A 20,380-nucleotide genomic window follows, 5' to 3' on the forward strand; every position below is an offset into this window, starting at 1 on the left:
GCGACATTAACACTTAAAACGAACAGAAATTATTCCGTGTATTAAAAGGGTTATACCCTCCTCAACACCTCGCTCTTTACGCTAAAGTATTCTTTTATTATTTTAAAAATTATGGTTGTAACAAAGAGTCAAAGTTTAGCGTAAAGAGCGGGGTGTTGAGAAGAGGACAACCCTTTTAATATACGGAATAATTTCTGCTCGTTTTAAGTTTTAATGTCGCTCCTTACTTGCAGTTAAAAAAACTTTTTTTTTATTTAATTGATTATATAGAACACATCCAAGAAGTAAAGTTAGGCGTATCCTAGTGAAAAACTCATTAAAATAGCTTAAAAAAATCTTCAGTATAAAGAAAAGAAGAAAAAATACAAACGCTGTAAAGACAAAATGAAAATCAAAAGAATACTTAAATTTAAACGAAGTCCAATAGGGTAATCCCATTAATTCAGTACAATGCAAAAGACAGGAAAAAACAGGCTACCTGTTATCTTAAATTGTCTTTATCTCATTGCTTAAACTAAGTTTTTTAGATTTTTCACAGTGACAAAAATTTCCATATAATTTCCATATAATTTGTCTGATTTTATCGTTTTTTTTCTTTTTTATTATTTGCCTCATTCGAAATAAATTCCTGTGTCTTCAAATTTTGTCCGACCGGTAAAAACGTAACAAAAATGAATATATTTTATAAAATAAATGAATATATATATTCCCCCCCCCCCCCAAAAAAAAAATCCCGGATGCGGCCCTGGCAGTGTGCACGTGTAATTCTCCTGTAATTTTGTTTTAGGTAAAAGGTACGATCTTTAGCGAGTTAGACGATGAAAAGGTATTTGCTGTGATTGATTTTCATGAATTCGAGGAACAGTTCAAGCTAGGAAATCAAGCAATGAGCAACAGGTCCAGTGGAAGTAGTGAAATCGACGGATTTGCTACTATTGGAAGCAAACGGTTTAAGAAACCTGAAGCAACATCTGTCTTGGAGCATACGAGACTGAGAAATATTGGTAAGCTTTAATATTAGCCTACTATTCTAATTACTGTAGATTTTTGTCAAACGATAAAGAACATCGGTTGTTCTGAAACAAATTTTTGCTCTATGCTTTCTTTATTTCTTCTTTTTGTGAAAAGGGCTCAACTGTGAAGGTATCAGTTAATTCTCCTGCTGGTCCAAATATTGCTGAAATGTTTCTATTTCTTTCTTATGATTAATTTGAAATTATATAGTATTTGTAAGCCGCAGTGGCTTCAACTCACGGTAATAAAGGGGGTTGGGAAACGAAAATCCATTTTTCAAAAAATAGGGGGTCAATTTTGAGGTTTTTCATTTCTTTTTCAATAAGATTTACCGAAAAAGTACTTTCCAAATTCTAACAGAGGACACAAATCTTGGGGTGGGGGCAAATGCCCGCCCCCTGCACCCCTTCCCTAGTTCAAGTAACTGGTAAGTTTGTTTGTTCCGTGAAATTGAACTAAACCAACTTTTCATTATGGACATTGCATGTTTTCAGACACAGAACGTGAAAAGAAAGGTGAAAATAGCCCACTGTTTCTTTCCTCAACAAGCCCTGTGCGCCAAACGTTCAACAGTGACTGCAATGGAAAAAAATAATTTTTTTCTGCAATTTAGGTTTTTTGGTATTTTTATTTAAGAAAATTCACCCCCCCGCACTACATTCTAAAATATCCTTTTTTTTATTTTCATTAACCCAAAACTGAAAGCAAAAATCCTTTCCCCGTTACATTTTCGTGAGTTGATGCTACTGAACATATTATATTTTAACAAATCATAGCTTTTTTGCAATAAGTGCAATTCCTCTCAAAGGTCCATCAGAGGCTAATCTAATTTCATCTTACCTCCATTAGAGTTCCTTTTAGCTAATATAATACTAAGCCTTTTAATATAGATATTTTGACGGGTTATTAATCTTCTGTAAGGCTGGTTTCAGTCTTCCAATTTGTTAAAAATAGTTTTCTGTTAGCTCGTGGAAACATAGCTGCCAACTTTTTTTTTATACTAAGCGAAGTTGGGTTAGGGTTGAATAAATATATTAGATGGGCTGGTATACTGAAACGCCTAGATGGGTTGATGTCAAACTAAAAATCTAGAGTCAAACTGGCCTACCAAGACGACACAGAAGAAGTAAATCTTGAAAACAATGGGTCAACGGGTTTCAGAAGAAAAAGACGAAAAATGAAAAACTACTACCTTTATCAATATATTTACGTAGCATAAAAGTAGGGTAGGGTGCAAGTGGCAGGTTGAACAAAGTTAAGATAGTAGCCGATGAGATTAGAGTGGCATTTCAAAAATGATGCTCACCTTTATCAATATAGTATGATGATATAAAAGCAGCCTAGGTGGCTAGTGCCAGGAATTGATCTGATCTGAAAGGAGTGGGATTTGGAAGCTGTGAAGGGTGTATTTGCTAAGCTGTGAAGGATGTACATGTATTATTATACCATCTGATACACTCGGCTTTATCAAAGTATTTGGTCTGTAGGGCGTTGGACATCTTCAGCTGATGAACCGGGGTTAAATACCAAGTTGCTGAAGTGCACAACCTAACTAAGGGTGCTGAGACCCAAGTATTTGAGGTTTGATGCAAACCTCATCGTGGACACAACCGAAGAAGGCGTTTGTCTTTTCTCGTATTCCTGGTATCTAATGCTCTGTTTTGTACATATATTTGGACCACAGCTAATCAGCAGTATTTCAACTTTAACTAAAAATCTTCCCTGTGTCGAACTCCTATATCACTCGCAGATTTTTTAAAGCAATTTTTCATTGTTTAATGTGAAAATATTTTGGATCAAAATCCAATTATCAGGAATGACTTATAACTATTTTAGTTCTTTCACACTACATCTAAAAGTTTGATTTTTAAACTGATGCAACTGCCTTTAGCGACAGTTTTTCCGGCTAAAACATAATATAACTTGATTTTCAAAGTGACATTTGTGACATTAACGTGATATGAAGTGCTTTACTATTTCAGCACCCCTTCTAGCACATGCTGTTTAAGTAAGGTTCAATGCAATTTCCTTTTGCGACATTTTTTTGGTGAAAATAATGTGACGTTATTTTTAAAGTAACATTTGTGACATTAATATGACATTCAAGTGTTTTGGTAACTGAACAGTCCTATTAGCATATGCTGTTTAAGAGAAGTTCAATACAGTTTCCTTTTGCGACAGTTTTTTAGCGAAAAATAATTTGACTTTATTTTAAAGTAACGTTGTGACATTAATGTGACATTGAAGTACTTTACTATCACAATAACTAACTAGAATTTTCTATTTAAGTGAAGTTCAGTGCATTTTCATTTTGGGATTTTTTTTTTTTGACGGAAAATAATGTGATGTTGTTTTTAAGGAACATTTGTGACATTAACTTGACATTGAAGTGCCTTACTCTCTCAACAACTAGCATGTTTGGTTGAAGTTTTTCAACTGAAAGTAAGGAGCTACCTTAAAGCTTAAATCAAACAGAAATTATTTCGTATATGAGGGGGATTGCTCCTCCTCAATACTTCACTCTTCGCACTAAAGTTTGAAGTGCTTTAAAAAAACTTGTTATTGTCCTAATTGGGATGGAGGAGCAGTGGGCGTAGCCGTGTTGGCCTCAGGTGGCTTGATGCTGTGGTGAGCTGTTAGTAATAGTATTGGTAATTAACCTACCTTTCTTCTCTGGAATTCGTTCTTGAAGAACTGAGACAAAAATTAAATCTTTGGCGTAAAGACTGAGGTATTGAGGAGGGGGTAACCCCTCTCGTACACGTTATAATATTTGTTCATTTTAAATTTGAATATTGCTGCTTGCTTTCAGTTGAAAACACTCAATTTGATTTCTGATAGTTTGGCTCTCCTTCCACAAAAAGATTCTCTAGACAGTTCATTCCCAGTGAAAATTTACTCCAGATAATTACCATTACCTTACGTGTAAAATTGAGTTGCCCAAGAGAAAGTAAGACAAATGAAAATAATTTCGTATGGGGGCTGTTGCAAGTTCCCCCAGTGCAAAATTTCCCCGAAAAGTTCATCCCCCGGAGACTTAACTCTCCATTGAAAATTCTCCTTGTGGAAAATCCCCCATTAAAAAATACCCCCCCCCCCCGAAAAATGTACACATAATTCCCAATAATAAATGCTATACGTAAACAATGGGTAAATTTCATAACGGGGGGCGTTATCTCTAAAAGCATAGTTATCACACCTTTCATTTATGCTGAAAAACCAAACGCACATCCGCGATCTTTCTTTTGAAAAAAGTGCAAAATTTGACATTTCGGATGAGGGAAGCCTAAAACCTCTATAGTAGGGTTCTGTTGATACGTTGAATCTGATAGTGTGATATAAGATGCATTGGCTTTTATGGGATGTTTCCCTTTTTTTAAATCAGGGAAATTTTCTCAGGTGCGTAGCCCAACTAAACTTAATATTTTTATATATTTTGAAAACTTGTTAAGCCAATTCTTTCCTTAGAGTGCTTTCAGGCACGTACAGATGATTTTTTTTCTTTTTGAGGAGGGGAATAAGGAAAACAAGTTATGTTTGGTAGTTTGAATAAGAAGTGCCCAGAAAGTCGGTAATATTTAGGGCTATTGGGGAGAAGTGTAGGCCCCGAGACAGCCGCGGTTCTTGTTTCTCTTTCGCTCTGGGCAAAATCATGATTAGCACCCTCCGTCCCTCTGTCTCCCAAAATTTTTAGGCCAAATTTTAACAAAATATTCATTTACTTAACAAAAACGTTAATTTATTTAAATCTGACTTTTCTTACTTAATATTGGAAAAGATATAGGAAAAATACAAATTTAGGATTCGATTTGCTTTTACTTACTGCAAACTGCCCCTTCTGGTTTATTTTAATAAAAATGAGACTTAAAATGATTATAAATGTTAGATTATATATTTGAAATTTTGTGCCCCAAAAATTTCTGCGCTCGGGGCGAGTGCCCCCTCTGTCTTCTCCCTAAAACTGCCTCTGCCCCGAGGTTTCTCCACCCCTGCGTATATCCGTGACCATATTCAGTCTTCTCGGCCTTATTATAGAGTGATTTAACAAATTTTTAAATGAAATTGCTAGGTTATTTCTCCAATTCAATAATCATATTCATTAATTTATAGGTTTTTTTTTTCCATGATCCCCGTTTGGTACCACTATAGAAAGTTTTGGTTCAAAATGTCAGCCATTTCTTCAACATTTTTGGCTTCATCGTCTTTTGTGATTTGAAATTTTTGAATATTCTTGCTCACCATTATTGGCTCGATCATCGAAAACTTGTTCCTTTTAAATCCATTCCCCAATAAGTGATAAAAGAAAGTTAATCCATTTTCTATTTTTTTTTTTCATAGGGCCTTACATTTCAAGTTTCAAATTTCGATTTTCTGTCTGTTACTTAAGACTTATCAATTTCCCACTTCATTTGGGTCAAATGTGATTGAATACCCTCCGGAGAGAGTTTTCAGATTATCGTCCAAATAGGTATTCGAATTCTCAGTGAAAACTTTCTGTTACGAGTTTAAATAAAGCATAAAATCAATGCGCTCTAACTCTTCTCCCTAATTTCTTTAGTTAGTAAGAATCTCGAAGCTTTGCTTTGATATATTTGCCATAGAAATGGTTATCTAAATGGTCCATTACTTATTGAAAATGGTCATCGGTGAAGGTTTTTCCACCATACGAAAGTCAAATAAAACCACAAAAGTAACCTAAGGTAAAAACAGGAATCATTTTACAGGTATATTCCAGTGTATAAGGTATATTATGGTGTAATAGGCTACAGTGTATGACAGTCCATAAGGTATATCACAGTCTCTCACAAAAGACTGTTACAACTAACTATTGGTCGTTTAAATCAGGACTATATATAGGAATGTGTTTAAGGGGTGTGGGGGGGGATAACTTAGTATAAGCAAATTGTTGATTGATTTATACGGAAAATGTAACAAAATTATAGGAAAATCTTGAGGCGCGGGTTGGGAGGACCTCCCCCTCCCCCTGTGCTTAAGCTAATATGTAGAGTATCACTCACATGTCCACCATAACTGTGTCAGCAAACTTCAATTCAACTTAAAAAAAGGGAAAAAACAACTTTTAAAAAGAATAATAATTTAATTGTTTCCTCTGTACGTACAAACAAAAATACACACTAGGGTGCATCATGAAAAAGGGGAAAAAAACCCAATTCACGAAAAAAAAAAAATGCAATATCAACTGGGATCCAAAATATGATGCCGTTCACTTGACATCAATAGCAATAAATAAAACCATAAAAATGTATTTTAAGACCCACAGAATAAGCTTAAGTTGTATTTTATTCTGCTCCTGGGGAAATGAACAGTTTTACTAGATTGGTTACAAAATCAGGTCAAAAGCTTTTTCATCTTTTCTCAAATTTCAGTAATGTCATACCGCCTAGAGACATAGGTGCTTCTAGTCTATATTGGAACCTGTAGGAAAATATTTGCAAAATCGAAAGACAATTATTTTTTTTTTACCTAGAAATGGCCTAGAAATTTTCTGTCCTTGGCTAATTTGACAGCCGTTAGTCATTAGACCTTGAGGAGTTATTGTTCAAAATTTTTTGGCAACCCCTCCAACAAAGAGGGCCCGAAAAAGAGCCGAAAAATTCTTTTCCATGATCGGCTTGAACCTCTTAACCTTAAGTCCACATGCTAAAGGGACTACAATGCATGAGGAAAAATACCTTACGTTTTTTTCAAGCATGTCAAGACAAAAATAAGGCTGTTACAGTAACTATAGTTTAACTTCAAGAAGCCTCTGCTAGTAATATCAACTCAGAATTTTTTGGCTCTGAGAAAAATCGAAAAAAAATTAAAACTTTCAAATTAGGTTTTTCTGTAATGTATAGGATATTTCTCTTGCACAGTAGGTCGTTATGGAATGAAAAGCCCTTTAATTTGCCAAAGATTATTCATAATAATATTCACAAAGCGTATTGAAAGTATTATTTCTTAATTAAACAGAAAAAGAGATTATTTTCATATAATTATAGTTTAAAGATTGTGCTTTAATTTTGTTGTTTTGCATCTCTTGGACATTTTTTCGTAAGCCAACCATATTATTCCTACTTTCTGTAGAGAAAATAAATCAAGTTATTTCAGAACCTGATTGGTTGTTAAGCCTTCTGTGTTAAATTTTGAGCCAATGAAAAGAAGAAACGTTAAATTCCACCTGTTTGTCCTTATGGGAAGGACAGCTTTAGCCACCTGTCTCCTTTGGCATCTCTTGTTTTACTTGCTGAAGATTGCTCGTAATAATATTTACAAATCATATTTAAAGTATTTATTGCCTAATCAAACAGAAAAAGAGACATTACTTTCCTATAATTATATTCTAAAGATTGTGCTTTAATATTGTTGGTTTGAATCTCCTGAACTTTTTTTCGTAAGCCAATCATATTATTTCTTCTTTCTGTAGAGAAAATAAATCAAGATTTCAGAACCTGATAGGTTGTTGAACCTTCTGTGGGAAATTTTAAGCCAATGAAAAGAAGAAACGTTAAATTTCAATTGATTGGCATCCCCGAGGGAAATTTTAAGCGAGTAAAAGGGTTTCAGAGGCACAAGATTTGTTATAAGTAAACTGGTTAGCACTCTTCGGCTTTACTGTCTGTAGTAAATGCTGCTGCCATCTATATCCTGAATACTACACATACTACACATGCCTAGATTTTGTATGGTCTTAAGTATAAACAGCAACGAAATGACATGCTTAGAAAGATTCTAAAACTTTTTGACATGGTACCTCCGGCTATCGTTTTTTGGGGGAGGGGTTTCAAAAAAATTCTGTGTCAGATTATCTGTTTCAACAAAAGTATCGCTAAATATCACATAAAATCGGAAGTATCCCTTTTGCTTTTATAATCGAGATTATCTCAGCCTTTATTCTCAGCCTATGCCCTAACTGCGGGAGTTGGAGGGGCATTGGATCCACTTCGACCCTTAAATCTTAGATTAAAAATCTTTTCCGCTGACAATTTCAGGGCTTTACGAAATACTGGTTCCAACTTTCTTACGAGATTCTCTGATTCCACGCCAGTAGATTTCGCTTTTTCGTTTATTATTTTTCGTTTATGAAAGTTTTCATGATTACTAGCTAAGCAAAATCTCAAGTTTCATTTGTGATAACGTCTAGGAATCCGTCAATAGCCTATGAAAGTTTCCGACTTTCGAGTGATGCTTGGATAAAGGGGAGGGACATTTTATAAAAAAAAGTCTGCAGACCATTTTTCCGGAAAGTACGGAAGAGTTTAGCCTCGAAAGGTACTATCTTTATGTATTCTAACCAACTCTCTCTGAAGTGTATATCCATATACCCTTGGCTAAAAGTCAGACCTATGTGAACTGATGTTATAAATAATTACTTAATAATAACAATAATAATAAAAAAATAATAAATAAAAAAAAGACCATTCACCTATTAGATTGGGCAAGAATTCGCTTCTTAGCTATTGACTTATCTTGCCTACTGACCCGATTTTCGTTAAAATTTTGGGCAGATGACCTTAACTGAGGAAAAATACTATTTGAATCTTTTAATATTAAATTATTATAAATTGGGCTTATAGGATTATCTCCAGTATCTATTTAAAGCAATGTCTCTATGCATTTTTTTTTTATTTCAACTACTTCCCTAAAAGATTGTGGTAAGCTATTTGCTGTAGATGTTTAAAGTTTTCTCGTCAATAAGAACTAAAAGATATGGAGGGCTGAAGCAGAATCAAAATCGTCATTTTTATTTTTATTTTCACATCTTGGAGATTTCTTTCTTAAAATTTGTGTTCATGCAGATGTTCTCCCAACTGTTACTCTGAGTAAGAGGTGCTACAAAAGGCGGAGGGGTTGAAGGACATTAGGATGACCCCTACAATTTGTTCTGCCTGTTGATTAGAAAAGATCAGTAAAACTTCATAATTAAGTGTCGCAAATTAGCCGATTTTCTTATGTAATAACTGCAACTTAACCAATATTAAAGCACATTTCCAACTTAATTAGGATTGATCGAAATGAAAATCTTGGTCTGTAAAAAAGTCAGTGAAAAAGGCTAGCCAGTTCTTTAAATCCCCGTCAGATATTGATGTGTATGATTATTTATTACCTGCCAAAACTGTACAAAATATAATGGGCAGCAGAATATAAGAAAATAATAAAAAAAGGCAAATTACAAAATACTGTTTAACACGAATATATGCAACAAAACGGGCTAACTCAACATCGGCATTGAAATAACACGTTAGCCTCAATTCTGTCCCTGAAGGATGATCCAACGATGGCCAAGAGTTAGGAAGTCTTTATGGAAATTCTCTATCCTGGTAGGAACTGCCAAAGCGGGACTTATCAGCCCAAATCTGGCGAACAAATACCGGTTTGTACCGGTGTGATATTGCCGCTAGTGCAGCTTGTGCTTTCGATAAAGAAGTAACGACACTTAAAAAAATTTACGAGTTTATATTTTATCAAAAAAAAACATCTTGTTTATTTTTTTAGCCCACCCTTTTTGTAACTGTTTAAGGCGCTTTATCTTTTTCTGCCGTGTTCTTTTGATAGGAACTTAATATTAAATTGTGTTTCTCATCAATTTCATTCTCAATTTCGGTTTAAATTTTGTATCCCATTTGTTGCTTAAACTTTATCAATTTCTCATTTCATTTATCTCCAAGAGTGGTGTGATTGAATGTCTTTCAAAATAAATTTTTACATTATCGTCTGAAGGGATTAAGGGATTGTCCACTCTCAAAGCTGTATACACCAAGTAACGCGCACTAGGCGTTGCATAAAGATTCATAGCGTGCTAGAAGTTTAGCAACCAAAAAGCGCCCTAAGATATTCATAAGGTGGCTGAGAGCGAATAACCCCTTGGACGCTGTTTCCAAAGGAAATTGCTAGAAGAGCTTATCAATTAAAAGGGTTCTTTCATACTCTTGAAACTGTATTGTTGTGCTAAAGAAAGCCGATTTGTTGCATTTGAAAGAGCAGAAGAGATTTTAACTGCTTCAATCGAGGGAGGAGGAGCATGCACTTTTGATCTGGCCTCCGAAATATTATTTTTTTACGATGTCCGCCTCTTTTTAGTTTTTTCATGCTTGCCTAAGCTCTGAGTGTTTTTTAATTGCATCCCCCTCCCCTTCAAAAAATTCCTGTGTGTATGGGGAGTGTGCATTATGCTTAGAGTTACTTTTAAAGTGACTTAAAATATGTATTGTGCGATGCGTTTTTATGGCACTTGGTATTAACCAAGTGACATATAGCAATCGCAAATTCTGTCGGTCTGTCTGTCGGTCTGTTGGTCTGTCTGTCTGTCGGTCCCGGTTTTGCTACTTTAGGCACTTCCAGGTAAGCTAGGACGATGAAATTTGGCAAGCGAAATAGTCGTTTTCCCGATTTGACCATCTGGGAGGGAGTGGGGGGCCGGTTAATTCGGAAAAAATAGATAAAATGAAGTATTTTTAACTTATGAGTGGGTGATGGGATCTTAATGAAATTTGATGTTTGGAATGATATTGTGTCTCAGAGCTCTTATTTTAAATCCCGACCGGATCTGATGACATTGGGGGGAGTTGGAGGGGGGAAACCTAAAATCTTGGAAAACACTTAGAGTGAAGGGATCGGGATGAAACTTGATGGGAAAAATAATCACAAGTCCCAGATACATGATTGACATAATTGGAACGGATCCGCTCCCTTTGGGGTAGTCGGGGGGGGGGGGGGGGGGGGTAATTCTGAAAAATTAGAAAAAATGAGATATTTTTAACTTACGAACAGGTGATCGGATCTCAATGAAATTTGATTTTAGAAAGATATCGTGTCTTAGAGCTCTTATTTTAAATCCCGACTAGATCTGGTGACATTGGGGGGGGGGGGTTGGGAGGCGAAACCTAAAACTTGGAAAACACTTAGAGTGGAGGGATCGGGATGAAATTTGGTGGGAAAAATAAACACAAGTGCTAGATACATGATTGACATAAACGGAACGGATCCGCTCTCTTTGGGATAGTTGGGGGGGGGGGGGGGTTATTTCTGAAAAATTAGGAAAAATTAGGTATTTTTAACTTACGAACAGGTGATCGGATCTCAATGAAATTTGATATTTAGAAGGATATTGTGGCTCAGAGCTCTTATTTTAAACCCGACCAGATCTGGTGACATTGGGGGGGAGTTGGGAGGGGGAAACCTAAAACTTGAAAAACACTTAGAGTGGAGGGATCGGATGAAACTTGGTGGAAAAAATAATCACGAGTCCTAGATACATGATTGACATAACCGGAACGGATCCGCTCTCTTTGGGGTAGTTGGGGGAGGGGTTAATTCTGAAAAAATAGAAAAAAATGAGGTATTTTTGACTTACGAACGGGTTATCGGATCTCAATGAAATTTGATGTTTAGAAGGATATCGTGTCTCAAAGCTCTTATTTTAAATCCTGACTGGATCTGGTGACGTTGGGGGAAGTTTGGGGTGGGGGAACCTAAAATGATGGAAAACGCTTAGATTGGAGGGATCGGGATGAAACTTGGTGGGAAAAATAAGCAGAAGTCTTATTTACGTGATTTACATAATTGGAACGGATCCGATCTATTGGGGGGGGGGGGTTAATTCTGAAAAATAAGAAAAAATGACGTATTTTTAACTTACGAAGGAGTGATCGGATCTTCATGAAACTTCATATTTAGAAGGACCTCGTAACTCAGATCTCTTATTTTAAATCTCAACCGGATCAAGCGTAATTGGGGGGGGGGGGGGTTGGGGGCGGAAATTTTAGAAAGTACTTGAAGCGGTGAGATCAGGATGAAACTGGATGGGAAGAATAAAAACCTGTCCAAGATACGTGACTGACATAACCGGACCGGATCTGCTCTCTTTGGTGGAATTGGAGGGGGGGGGGGGTAATTTTGAAAATTGAGGTATTTTTAACTTACGAAAGGGTGACCAGATCTTAATGAAATTTGATATTTAGAAGGATCTTGTGCTATAAAGTTTTTATTTTAAATTCTGACCAGATCCTGTGACGTTGGGGGGAGTTGGAGGGGGAAACCGGAATTCTTGGAAAACGTGAAAATTGGAGTATTTTTATCTTACGAATAGATGATCGTATCTTAATGAAATTTGATTTTTAGAAATAATTCATGTCTCAGAGCTCTTATTTCAAATCCCGACCAGATCGTTTGACATTGGGGGGAGTTGGAGGGGGGAATCTTGGGAAAACTCTTGGAGTGTAGGAATCGGGATGAAGCTTGGTGGATAGAATAAACAAATGTCCTTGATACGTGATTGACAGAATCGTACTGGATTCGCTCTCTTTGGGGGAGTTGGGGGAGGGGTTCAGTGATTTGGCGAGTTTGGTGCTTCTGGACGTGCTAGGACGATGAAAATTGATAGGCGTGTCAGGGAGCTGCACAATTTGACTTGATAAAGTCGTTTTCCCAGATTCGACCATCTGGGGGGCTAAAGGGAGAGGAAAAATTAGAAAAAAATAGGTATTTATAACTTACGAGTGGGTGATCGGATCTTAATGAATTTTGATATTTAGAAGGACATCGTGACTCAGAGCTCTTATTTTAAATCCTGACCGGCATTAAGCCTCTTATTTTCCTTTTTAAATCAATCTATTGATTCATAGAATTTTGTTAGAGTTCATACCATATGATCTCTTGGCTCTTAGCTCTTCTCGCCTCGTCACAAGTGCCATATGAGCTCTTAGCTCTTGTTTAAGGGGGGATATTTAGAGAAAACAAAAGTCCTTTATATTTCCACCTAGGGTTCTATTAAGCCAATGTTAAGTATTTTGTAACGTTGCTTAATGCATTCAGTTTTATATATTACATTTCGCAATTGTATTTTTGGGGGTAAAAAAAACAAAAACAAAAAACAATAATTAAATTTCTATATAGTAGTAACAAAAAGAAGAAGAACATAACTACTTTCTTTTAAAATAAGTCCCGACGTGTATCAGCGTGTTTGGGACTCCCCCTTCCCCCCCCCCAAATGAAAACCACACTCTAGCTAATAATACGATTCCTCGGCATAAAAAAGCGAAAAGAACCTCCGACTCTCCTCTTCTTTCCTAAGGAACACAAAAACCAAAAATCCATATATTAATGGAAATATTTATGGAATTTGAATGTATATTGCAAACTGTATTTTTGCTCTTCTATTGCAAAAGTAACGGAATTTCTTTACCAATGAACTTATTCTAATTATGACTAGCATTGTTTCTTATGTTACTATGACAAAAGTGATCATAATATCCTATACGGTTCGGCCTAAAATGAAAGGGCTTATCTACCGTCTAATCAGAAAGTGAGATTTTACTAATACACAAAATGCCAGAGGATTCCTATAATACTACAGAAAAAAATCTCCCTGACGTTCATTGGCTCTTTCATTTTGTGCATTCTTGTAAGCGAGTCAATTTGTTTCTGAAACGTAAATCAGAAATAGAAGAGTATTCATGTTACTGCTTGAATATATTTAAATAGCCCCGCCTTCTACAATTTGATTGGATTTCCGTGTAAAATTTTTAACCACTCATTGGAGTGACAGATTTTTAAGTTTCAAACTTGTCAACTAGAGATCTCTCTTGTTCTCTGTTTAAGCAGTGCTCACGCGAAACAGACTAATTAACTAAGTACATTAATTAATACACATAATTAGTATACAAATAAGCAAATTATTAATGCAGTAAATATATTAATTAGTATACTAATTAAACTAATTAACTCCCGAAATTGCGACTTCCATCATTTCAGAATATGAACAAAGGAACTATTATGATATAACCCTGACCACTGTGTTGAGGTTCTTTCAATTATAATTGAAAATTTCCCATTATAATTGATAGTTGGGAAATATATTGGATAGTACGTTGGGAGAGTGGCAACTATATTGGAAAGTTGGACTTGTACTGAAAAATGGATTTAAATGTTTTTATGCTTGTACATATGTCGATACTCCATCTAGATGTTTGTGAAAATAGGAAAATTACTGTTTTTTAAAGTTTTTATTATTTGTTTGCCTATTATTTATTTGCCTATGTGGGTGCCTCTCCTATTGGACCAATCCATGGTTTGAAGTCGCTCATCCATTGACTCATTATAGAACCAGTCGTTTGGTTACTTTCTTTCAGTTTAGCGTGAGACTAGACAAAGAGAAGTGATAGAATAGATGGGAAATATATAACTTGGGCTATATATTTGCACATTAGGAGTGGGGGTGGGGGTAAAGTATTTGGACAGTGTGAAGGTAGAAAGTAATATTTACTTCATAATATGCAGGACAACTCTACCTATCAAATTAGGCATGCAGACCCGCTATACTTTACCCCCCCCTCCCTAATAATATATAGCCCAAATATGTTTCCGAAGCATTATATTTTTTCATACATAGGTATATCTCATTAGGATTGAGCGTCAGAGGAACAAGTTTTACTTTGATGAAGAATATTAGGTTTGGGCTATATCATACAAGTACCTGAAAAAAAATTATTGAAAAATCTGTGATTAATTACATTACAATGATTAATTAACTAGTCCTGTCATTAATTACGAAAGTGTGGCGTCTGCAGCAAATGTATTACAGAATGTGAAGTGTCTTTTCATTGCCGTCTTTCTTCGTAATAGCGAAATGGTAATTCCAAGTCTGGAATTGGCCAGTATTGGTCATGGCCAGTATTCTGAATTGAAGGGAGAGAAAGGCTTCCAATAGCACAAAATTCAGAAAAGATGCCTAAAATGAACGAATTATGTGGAAAGGTCTCATCTGGTGTCAGTAGCGTCAATTCATGGAAATAAAGGAAAGGGGGGGGGGTAAATGTGATTTTCAGAATCTATTGAATTTACAGTTTCTGTAAGTTTTATTTTGATAAAAATACTAAAAAAAAGGCTTTATTACTGAAAAATACCACCTAAATTGGTATTTTTAAAAAATTATAGGGAAGGGTGGGAAATGGTACCCTGCCCCGAATTAGCGTTCATTGTATACTATCTTACAGCAAGAGCAGAAAGCAGGGTGGAAGACTTAGGTCTTCCCTTTTTCTATCCTAAAAAATTATTAAAGCGTGAATTATGCCCTGTATCCTCTTAGCCCCCATGAAACTCAAAGTCAAATGCACTGTTTAAGTAGTAAAGACATGGCATTTGTTATATCACAGTATGGCATAAATCAGTGACCACTTAATGGTTTATAGTTTCTAGGGTCACAATCCGCTTCTGTAATTTATTATACAACGTAAAAATGTTTTATAATGGATACATTTTTATTATAATTTGTGAAAAAACAATTAGAACAAACCTTAAAATGTAAAAGAAATTGAATGTTCTCTCAAAACAAAAAAAAAAGAAATAAGCATTTGAGAAGAAAGAAAAGTAAGAAAGATAAAAAGGGGAAAAAAGAAATAAAAGGGATTAAAGTGCAATTTCAAAATAGATTATTCATAAAAGAGTTGGTGCTGCTATCAAACACACTATTTTTAGTTTGGTGTGTTTACTCTTTTATTTTTCGTACTGCTAAAAAAGAGACCCAGATATAGTCCTATAATGTCCCGAATTTTTCAAATTTTAGAGCTTGTTTTAATTTGGTGCTTCTCTCTTTGTGATAAAAAGTACCCTTTATAAAAGTTTTTGAATTTATGGTAATGAATGAAATTGTATAAAAATTTGACACTAATTTCACAATATGAGCAAAAATAAGTGAAAATACTTAAATACCTTGTTTATGTTCTCCTTTGAAATTTGAAACTATGGCATGCATTGTGTCATTTCGAGCACTACAATTTACACAGTTTAAAGTGCTATTTAAATAACGAAAATATGACATCTGCTGTCACAATTTAAACATAAATTAGTGCAAATAGCTATAAAACCTTATTTCTTAAACCGTCTATTGTGAAATTTTCTTCCAGTTAGTAGGTGGAGCCATGTGACGAGGCGAAGTTGGCTCATTTGATGAAAGACCAAAGGAGTCATTTGATGTATGCGTCGTACTTGACTCGGGACGATCTAGAAATAACGAATATTTACCTAGAATTACCCCCAACAAAATTTCGATAAGGAACTTCGCCAGGCCGTCTTTAGTGAAAAAGAATTTAAAAAAAAACAGCAGGTTTTTCCAACTAAAAGTAAGGAGCATAATTAAAAATAGCAATAATTAAAAGTTTTTTATAAAGTCAAATTTAAAATGATTTTAAAGCTTTTAAGCCCTTTAAAACCTTTTTATTGGAGTTAAACGTCCCTTGTGTTTCAAGCATCGTTCTTAAAGAGTTGGAACAAAAAATTGAGTCAAAATTGAATTTGAATACATTTGAAAATCTGAAATTGCCCTTTTATAGCAAGCACAATAAGTAAATATTGATAATTACGCATGGCCGACATGTGCATAGAAATAGCTTAAATTACTCTAGTAGTAAAATTAAATTACCCTAGTTGTGAAATTATAAAAAATTGCAGCATGCAAAACTAAATAAAATATCTAACAAAACTGTGACGTCTTCAGTCTCAGAATATGACAAGAGTCGATGGCTAGTTTCTTATTAATTTTCTTTTTTTAGCCATTTCCCGAAGAAAGTTGGAACATCCATTGGAAACTATCGTGCAAGCAGTGAACCTCCTCGATTTGAAGACCTTAAAAATTGACATGGTGGAAATACTCCAAAGAATGGTTCCAACTGACATCGAGGTAGTGTATTAATGCCTCTCTTGTAGTCAAAATAAGGGAGTATTGTGCAAGTTATATGAGTGGAAATTGTCGCTAATTTCAAAAAACCACCAGCGCCATCTAGCATTTGGCGTCTCTCGGTGCTCTTTTCTGAAAACAAAAAATTGCAATTATTGTTTTTGTTTTAGAAACTGAGATCAGAAACTCATTAATACACTAATTTTGCCAGTGAAATTAATTGCACTTATTTTGCTTTATTATTACATTAAAAAACCTTTTTTGGTAACTTGGTAACTTTTGGAAGTTACCAATGATCTTTGCTCAAAATCAAAGTGTATAGGAATTAATCTCTCATCTCTCATCAATTAAAAACTCATAAAAATTTCCATAACTCATCTGTCATAAAAATTTTATTGGCAGGCAAGAAAGAATACTTTCATTAAATAAATCTAAATAAAATAAAATATATAAGCATGGTCACTTGAATTTTGGTTAGTTATTACAATATAACCTTAATGTAACTGAAACTCCTAAAAAGGTCTGATGAAGTCATATGGCATTGTACAAGTTTGTTTTCTCCTTTTTTGATCCCAGTTAGGGAAAACATACCATGCTCTAGAGTATGAATAGGAGTGACCCTTAGCATTTATCCACCAGGATGTTGAAAATCCAACTTCATTTCCCATAATTTCACTTTCGAAAAACCTCGGAAGTGTTGTAATGAAATGTAAGCAAAGGAAGCCTTGGACAAGAATCCAAGTCTGGACAAGAATCCTGGGCAAGGACTAAGCCTGAATAAGGGTGCTGTGGGGTGATGCCACTCATCTTATTGCAAAAAAATATTTCTGATATTTATTGTAATATAAGCTTTATTTTATGTTACCCGTGCTTTTTGTTCTAAACTACTAAACTCTACGTGTCAGCTAATGTTGTAACATATGAATTTAGTATGCGGAGGTGTGGGGAAAGTCAATCAAAAGTAATATCAAAATTAATATCAAAGGATGTTGTTACTCGCTTTCTACATATGAAAGAATACATTAAATAGACAAATGATTAATGTCTTGATGATTAATGTAATAGTAATGCTTATAGCACTCCTTAAGGCGTACCGATAAACTTTACCCTCCACCTCTCCCCAAAGTCAAATATATATCCCGAATTACATATACAGAAGAGAGAATAATGAGGACTTTTTTCCCAAGACAGTGAACCAACAAAACCTATTTGAATATTTCGACCCTATATCTAAGGGCCGTCTTCAGCAAAGAAAATAATAAACAATAACTTACAATAAAAGTTTTCGGTTAAAAATCCATTTTTTTTAAAAATAGCCTATTTAAAAAAAATAGATTGTTAACCGAGAACTTTTTTTGTAAGTGTGTTTATTCTAAGTAGTAGTAGACAAATGATTAATGTATTAAATAGTAATGCTTATAACACTCCTTAAGGCGTACCAATACACTTTACCCTCCATCCCTCCCCAATAGTCAAATATATATCCCGAATTACATATAGTATATATGCAATGAAATTTCCATACGCTGTATTTGCTGTTGTATTGCTTGTTTGTCGGTGAATAAGTTAAAAAAAGTAGTAAGAAATGGAAAACTCGTGTATTTACAACTGTGGGTGTATGTTTCATCATTAATGGGCGGGGGAGAAGGACGTAAAGTTTTTTAGTACGCATTAAGGAATGATAACAGTAAGCATTTAAGAATGTTTTAAAGTAATTTTTAAAATTTGATAGTGTTTTCTTCTGAAGAGTACATTCTGATAATGTACTATATATAATGTACATATAGTGCACATATAATGTACATATATAATGTACATATAATGTACTTATAGTGCAGCACTTTGTTTTGAATTAGAAAAAAATCAACAAAAAGTGAATTTTAGCTGAAAGTATATCGAAATCACAACACTGGTACGTAAAAAATATGTACCCAGCAATAAATCCATGGGGTGAAGAAAGTCCAAAAGATTCCGTTTAAATGATAACAGTCTTGAGATTTTCACGTTCCTAGGGTACGGAAGTGTAAGAGTTTGTTAGATACAGTAATTTTTTAATTTTAGCAGCAATTATTTAAGACAAACTTAAAACATTTTTAATTATCAAAGTACCGAGGACATAAAAAAGAACCATTTTTTGTCCCACGAACCCATCTTAGATTTGTTCATACCGGAAAACCGCGATTACCTAAGATTTTTCTTTTTGTTGTTTCAAAATCATGAAGTTTTTAGGGCAATATCACATTTTCGTCAGTGTTACCACGTCTAAGCATGAAAATGAATAAACATAAGCAATTAGTTAAGTTTGACAACGATTTTCGTCTGTAAAAATTCAAATACCAACAGTCGATTGATTGCCATATAAAATTACATCTTCAAAGGAAAGGTACATCCTCTTAAGCTTTTTGGGGCCAGTTTATTTTATTTTATTATTTTTTTTTTTTACTGATTTTCATCCATGGTATTTTATTTTATTATTTGGCAATTCCAACAATCAGATTTTATTTTTACTATCCTTAGTACTTACAAATTTGCTATTTCTGTTATGTGTTTTTGAAGACATAACGAGATTATGTAACCTCAGTTGTGTGTGTGGCTATGTCTTCAATACCCAAAAAAAGAGTTCTGTATTTCATACACATTTTTAGGAAACTATGTCGGTAATGGCTAGGGCATGTTCTGTGGATGAAGGATAAGAGATTGCCAAAGATTGTCCTTTTTTGCCAACCATGTAGGGCTAAATGGAAATTGGGTCGTCTGCAGTTGGGGTTGGAGGATGTCGTAAAGAAAAATCTAAGGGAAATGGGAACTTCCTGGGAGGGTGTATTGAGGGAGGCTTTGAATAGATTGGGATGGAGGAGAAGCGTGCGTAGCTGTGTTGGCCTTAGGCGGCTTGGTGCTGCGGTAAGCTGTTAGTAGTAGTAGTAGTAATGTCGGTAATGTCTATTTCAGACCCTTCTCCCCTTAGCCCTGTTTTTACTTTATTTAGATTACTTTATTTACTTTATTAGTTATTTAGTCTGTTTAGATCAAAGATTAATTCTCACTGTGCCCGCTGCCCGGTTAAAACCAATGATAATATTTTAAAGACAGAAAGGCTGGGTCCTTTACTATGTCGAACCGACTTACTACGCTAGGCTTGAATAGTTTAAGGTCCTCAAAGATACTTTCGTAGTTATAAAGTGTCTATTGTTTACAAGGTTTACCAAAACCTAAAAAAAACTTTTTATTTTCAAGTGCACAGATAATAATAAAAAAAAATATTTTGCAAGAAGTAATACAATAATTATTGCTAATAAGGATTTAGTTGGCCTCCCTAGATTTTTTCTCTGCGGGAATTCTAGAGACTTTTGATGCTATCCAGTTATATGTGTTTTTTTTTTTTTGAATTTTTAGTCTCTTCATCTTCAATAGGATCAATAGTAAAATAAAGTAAAAATAATATGACAAAAAAAAAAACATGGATATTAAAAGAAACTAGGAATTTTTCATTGTTTCAAGAATTTTTTTTTATATTTTTCAGGTTTTTTTTTTTTTAGAAAAGTTATATGTTTCAGAATAGAAATAGAAATTTGGGATGGCTGTGCTACAAAAAAACGTGTCAATGAATAGTTCAGAATCAAAATTGTTTTATTAATACAAGCTGTCGTAGTCATGAATAAATTCTAGCTCAGTTGCCCTTATACTAAAAAAAAA

At 34.5% G+C, this 20,380-nt stretch overlaps 1 protein-coding gene across 3 annotated transcripts in view; it reads left to right on the top strand.

Annotated features, from left to right (window-relative positions):
• Positions 1–20,380, top strand: part of LOC136026503 (formin-like protein) — a 132,580-nt gene that overhangs the window by 84,363 nt on the left and 27,837 nt on the right. For all 3 annotated transcript variants that reach the window (XM_065703130.1, XM_065703131.1, XM_065703132.1), the window contains 2 exons: positions 788–1,004; positions 16,563–16,690. In XM_065703130.1, coding sequence (XP_065559202.1) covers positions 788–1,004; positions 16,563–16,690 — 345 coding nt within the window. The remainder of the gene's footprint in view (positions 1–787; positions 1,005–16,562; positions 16,691–20,380) is intronic.

This window comes from Artemia franciscana, chromosome 4, assembly GCF_032884065.1.
Source record: "Artemia franciscana chromosome 4, ASM3288406v1, whole genome shotgun sequence".
NCBI lineage: Eukaryota > Metazoa > Arthropoda > Branchiopoda > Anostraca > Artemiidae > Artemia > Artemia franciscana.